This window comes from Sapajus apella, unplaced genomic scaffold, assembly GCF_009761245.1.
Source record: "Sapajus apella isolate SASKATOON/1434 unplaced genomic scaffold, GSC_monkey_1.0 scaffold1, whole genome shotgun sequence".
Lineage (NCBI taxonomy): Eukaryota > Metazoa > Chordata > Mammalia > Primates > Cebidae > Sapajus > Sapajus apella.
This window is the reverse complement of record NW_022436941.1, coordinates 21,107,553-21,113,552: the sequence shown is the minus strand read 5'-3', so window position 1 is coordinate 21,113,552 and position 6,000 is coordinate 21,107,553. Positions and strand designations below refer to the sequence as shown.

Here is a 6,000-nt window from a genome sequence, read left to right as displayed (position 1 = left end):
TGTTCTGCAGCTGCTGCAGGTAATCCCCAGGCAAGTAGGGTCTGGAGTGGACCTCCAGCAGTCCTGCAGCAGGGGGAACTGACTGTTAGAAGGAAAACTAAGAAACAGAAAGAAATAACTTCATCAGCAACAAAAAGGATGTCCACTCAGAGACCCCATATGAAAGTCACCAACCACAAAGACCACAGGTAGATAAATCCACAAAGATGGGAAGAAATCAGTGCAAAAAGGATGAAAATACCCAAAACCAGAATGCCTCTTCTCCTCCAAGGGATCACAACTCTTCACCAGCAAGGGAATAAGGCTGGATGGAGAATGAGTCTGATGAATTGACAGAAACAGGCTTCAGAAGGTGGGTAATAACAAACTTCTCTGAGCTAAAAGATCATGTTCTAACCCAATGCAAAGAAACTAAGAACCTTGAAAAAAGGTTTGATGAAATGCTAACGAGAATGGACAAAATAGAAATGAATATAAATGAATTGATGGAGCTGAAAAACACAACACGAGAACTTCGTGAAGCATACACAAGTTTCAATACCCGAATTGACCAAGCAGAAGAAAAGATACCAGAGATTGAAGATCAACTCAATGAAATAAAATGAGAAGGGAAGATTAGAGAAAAAAGAGTGAAAGGAATGAACAAAGCCTCCAAGAAATATGGGACTATGTGAAAAGACCTAATCTACGTTTGATAGGTGTACCTGAATGAGACAGAGAGAATGAATCCAAGCTGGAAAACACTCCTCAGGATATTATCTAGGAAAACTTAGCAAGGCAGGCCAACATTCAAGCCCAGGAAATACAGAGACCACCACAAAGATATTCCTTAAGAAGAGCAACCCCAAGGCACATAAACATCTGATTCACCAGGGGTGAAATAAAGGAAAAAATGCTAAGAGCAGCCAGAGAGAAAGGTCAGGTTACCCACAAAGGCAAGCCCATCAGACACATAGCAGTCTCTCAGCAGAAACCCTGCAAGCCATAAGAGAGTGGGGACCAATATTCAACATCCTTCAAGAAAAGAACTTTCAACCTAGAATTTCATATTCAGGCAAACTAAGCTTCATAAGTGAAGGAGAAATAAAATCCCTTATGAATAAGCAATTGCTCAGAGATTTCATCACCACGAGGCCTGCTTTACAAGAGCTTTTGAAAGAAGCACTAAATATAGAAAGGAACAACCAGTACCAGCCACTCCAAAAATGAACCAAATAGTAAAGAGCATTGACACAATGAAGAAACTGCATCAACTAATGGGCCAAAGAACCAGCTAGCATCAAAATGGCAGGATCAAATTCACACATAATAATATTAACCTGAAAGGTAAATGGGCTAACTGCCCCAATCAAAAGACACAGACTGGCAAATTGGATAAAAAGCCAAAACCCTTCGGTGTGCTGTATCCAGGAAACCCATCTCCCGTGCAGGGATACACATAGGCTCAAAATAAAGGGATGGAGGAAGATCGACCAAGCGAATGAAGAGCAAAAAAAAAAAAAAAAAAAAGCAGGAGTTGCAATTGTAGTCTCTGGTAAAATAGACATTAAACCAACAAAGATCAAAAGAGACAAAGAAGGGCATTACATAATGGTAAAAGGATCAATGCAACAAGAAGAACTAACGATCCTAAATATATAAGTAACCAATACAGGAGCACCCAGATACATAAAGCAAGTTCTTAATGACCTACAAAGAGACAGACTCCTACGCAATAATATTGGGAGACTTTAACACTCCACTGTCAATATTAGACAGATCAACAAGACAGAAAATTAACAAGGATATCCAGGACTTGAACTCAGACCTGGACCAAGCAAACCTAATACACATTTACAGAACTCTGCACCCCAAATCCACAGAATATATATATTTTTCTTAGCACCACATCATACCTACTCTAAAATTGACCACATAATCAGAAGTAAATCTGGGACCGAGAGGTGGGACTCACCATAGTTGGAGGCTGTGCTGAGTGGGTTGAGGTCCTGGCCCAAAGTACAGAGTGTGCCCTTGGAGGACTGCATATCTTATCTCAAGAGCTTTCTTATCTTTGGGTCCTATGCTCTTGGAGCTTGTCTCTATGGGTTTTGGTGAGCAGCAGAATTCAGGGGTCAAACCTAAGGTAGATGTGGACAAATGGCTAAGAGAACAAGGTGCTAGTTTAGGGATGAGCTGCCAATGGAAGGATGTACTTTTTGGAACTTTAGGCTTGCCTTACAGGGAGATTTTTCTTGCTACACACACCTGAGCATTGAAACCAAGCTGCCAGAGCTCTAGAACCATAGCCAGCTGCTGGCATCTTTAGCCATAGCTTCACTTCCCCTTCCCAGATGCAGTTTGTCTAAAATTGGAGCCGTGCCCCTCCAAAAGCTGCTCTTTCTCCACTATTTATTTTCATGAATGAGCCATCATAACCTAGATTCTCAAATCAGAAATATGGGATTATTTCAGTAATTCTTTCCTCATCTCTATATCTCATTAATCAAAAAGACTTAATTAGTTCTGAAGCAGGAAATGTTTCTGACCCCTTTATGGGTGGATACAGGAACCGGAGTGCACAGGTTCTAGAACTAGCAGGTCGCTTTGGTGCTGGCAGGGGCGGACTCCACTCGCTGGATCCTGCTGCCTCATGGAGGGGGAGCACAGGTGAGTGGGTGCAGGAGCCAGGGCCAGTGTGTGCAGGAGCAAAACTGTGTGGCCCTTGGCAGTGTCTAGGGGGGTACCTGCGACCCCTGAAGCCCCAGAGGGTGTGTGATACGGTGCCCTTTTAGCTTTGCCATCCACTGATGGCTTAAATGTTAAATAGCTCAGTGGGCCCTCTGTTTTTTGGTGTGAGGCAGTTGTTCTCTGCCAGTGAGGGCAGAGAGTCAGTGTGACAGTATAGTGTCAATTGTCTATCTCTGAAAACCCCTTAAGGATGGGGGTCACATGCATTTCTCCAGGCCAGCAACTAAACTCAGAAAATGTTTATTGAGTGAATGACGAAACGATAGGTGAGTAGGTCACAGGTCCTAGCAACTCCCACTGCTTCCAGCCGCAGAAATGGCTCTTTCAAACCCAGACTCTTTGGCAGGACCTTCCAGCGAGTGGAGGCACTCTGAACTACGTTTCCCAGGAGTCCAAGGGAGCCGCGCGCAGGCGCACTTGGAAAATACGGTGGCCGTCTTCCTTCCAGAAATTTGCAGATCACTCACCCTCGTCCCGCCCCTGCCACTCCCCTACTCCTCCTGTCCCGCAGTCGGAGCGGCTTTACTTGTGTGTGTATCGCTGCAGGCCTTACTCATGGGCTCACCGCTGAGGTTCGACGGGCGGGTGGTACTGGTCACCGGCGCGGGGGGAGGTGAGCATGCGAAGGTTGGAGGCTGCCAGCCTTGCTCTCCCAAGGGCTGCTGGCCGCCCTTTGCGGGCCGGGGATACGCGCGCAGCCGCAGCTGAGGTGCCGGCGCCGGGGCTGTTGGCGGTGGTGACTGGCAGGCTTGGGGACCGAGCGGCTGCACCGGGTGGTGGTGGTGGGGAGGGGAATGGCTGTTCTTGAGGCACGGAATGTGCTGAGGAGGAAAGAGCCCGAAACACCTGGTCCCTCAGGCAGGGTGCAGCACCCCGGCGTAGGCTTCCCAAGGGGAGAGGCCAGGCTGGGGTACTGGTTGCAAAGCTGGGTGAAAGTTCTTCCTGACTTTTATCTGTGGGCATTGATCGTTACGTTTCCTGCAATTAACTCTCTTAGATCTTTGCATAGTGTTTTAAAGGACTGAAAAGCCGCGAGGGGCGGGGGCTGTCATTCGCCTCAACTCCTGAAAAGTCAGTCGTTCAGTGTTGGTTTCCCTCTGTCACACGATTTTAAGTTCTTGAGAGGGCCTTTTTAAAAGAGGGCGTCTGATAAGAGCCCTCCCCGTTGAAGTTTGTACTCGAAGTTGGAGTCTTGGCAAAGATTGCAAACTCAAATGAGGACAGAGGTCAGGCTCATGATGGAGAAAGAAAATGGGAGTTCAATGTGGAGGGACATTGAGGAACTGGAAAGCAGAGACTTCCCAAGTGGCCCAGCCAGTAGGAAAGTTTCCCGTATTTCAGGAGGGCAAAATGGAAAATTGTTCTGTGAAATAACATTTTTAATTAAAGGACAAAAAACCAAAACCACTCATACCCGCATAGATGCTGTGCAGTGAGGTTTTACACTAGTTTCTCACCAGTGGGTGACCTCTGTGACCTCCAAGTGCAGGGATCTTGACATACGCACCTTTGATTCTCCACTGGTAGTGCCTTGTACCTGGAAAGGGCCTAATGCATGAATTACTTGAATTATATATTAAACGTTACAAACTGTGGAATTCTGTCAGTTAATTCCTATGTACTTTCATGTCTGTGTTGATAAAGTGGATTCTTATGCTGCCTTTCACAAAATGCTTTTAGTATTTGTTAATAGCCAAGTATTTTATAGCCATAGCTGCCTGGTTATATCTCGATGTATTTGGGTATACCCATACCTTCTAAATGTTTTTAGGAAAACTTTTTGTTTATACTTTGTTTTAGATGGAAATAGTGTGTTTTAAAACGGTTGGTGTTTTAAATCTTTCTAGACAGTTCTCGGATAATTTTCATGCAGAAGGTTCAGGAATTACATTCCGAGAAGTTTTTACCATTGCTAAGGGGACTTGCCTTTTCAGGGGCTATATCTGAAAACCATTCAAGAATAGGGACTGTTTATTTTGATGCTGTTAGCATACTTACACATGATATGCAGTACATTTTACACCAGGACTCAGTACACTTACACATGCCCACACATCTGTATTTAAAACCAGTTCATAATACACTATGTAGTACTTATATTGTATCCTGAAATTTATTTTCTATTCTGTTTTATTTATAAATTTTAATTGCAACCCACAAAATTGATTTTGTGAAACAATGAGTTGTGACTAGACAGTTATGAACTTAGCACCTGCTGTTCATAAACTGGAAATTCTCTCTCACTTGTTCAGAGTGGTGTTTTTTTTTTTTTTTTTTCAGAGAAAAAGTTGTACTCTGTAACCCAGGCTGGAGTGCATTAACCCAGGCTGGAGGGCAGTGACCCGATCATGGCTCACTGTAACCTTGAACTCTTGGGCTCAGGCGATCCTTTTGCATCAGCCTTCTGCCTAGCTAGGACTATAGGTGTGTGCCACAATGTCCAGCTAATTTTTAAATGTTTTCTAGAGATGGAATCTTGCTTTGTTGCTCAGGCTGGTCTCAAACTCATGGCCTCAAGCGATCCTTCTGCTTGGATTAAATTCTAAAATAAATTATTTGGTGATATTTTCTAGTTTTGGAAAACTCTGTGTTTTTAGTTCTTTTTGTTTATTTGTTTGTTTGAGACGAAGTCTCACTCTGTTGCCAAGGTTGGAGTGTAGTGGCACAATCTCGGCTGACTGTAGCATCCACCTTCCCAGTTCAAGCAATTCTACCTCAGCCTCCCAAGTAGCTTAGGGTACCAGGTACATGCCACCATACCTGGCTAATTTTTGTATTTTTAGTAGACAGGGTTGCACCATGTTGGTCAGGCTGGTTTTGAACTCCTGACTTCAAATGATCCACCCACCTCTGCCTCACAAAGTGTTGGGATTACAGGTGTGAGTCACTGTGCCCGGCCTTGGGTTCTTTTTGGAAGGGGCTAATAATTTATGGTTCTCAGTTTGTTATTTGTATGCTTATAGATTAAGTCGTACAAATATAAATTGTTAATTAAATTTATTCATTTGTCAATAAAATTTATCAACTTAAAATGTAAAAAATATACGCATATTAAAAAATGTAAACAATCCAGAAAAACAATCCCGAAGTAAGCCTTCCACCCACCCCTTGTTGCTGGCCACACAGTTCTATTCTTCAGAGGTAACCACTAATTGCCAGTTTCTTATGTATTCTTCTCGAGACTCTCTATGCCTATAAAACTTCTCTCTCGGCCTGGCACGGGAGCTCACGCCTGTAATCCGGGCACTTTGGGAGACTGAGGGGGGTGGA

General features: G+C 44.0%; 1 protein-coding gene across 2 annotated transcripts in view; it reads left to right on the top strand.

Moving 5' to 3' along the window:
• Positions 1-3,164: 3,164 nt before the first annotated feature.
• The window catches only part of LOC116545085 (peroxisomal multifunctional enzyme type 2), a 52,420-nt gene continuing 49,584 nt past the window's right edge, over positions 3,165-6,000 (top strand). Inside the window, exon 1 of one of the 2 annotated variants that reach the window (XM_032271794.1) lies at positions 3,165-3,188. Coding sequence is in view for 1 of the 2 variants with exons in the window: in XM_032271735.1 (XP_032127626.1) it covers positions 3,286-3,343 (58 nt within the window). In the remaining variant the exon portion in view is untranslated. Of the gene's footprint in view, positions 3,344-6,000 lie in introns of both variants that reach the window. The other variant, XM_032271735.1, reaches the window with a different exon arrangement.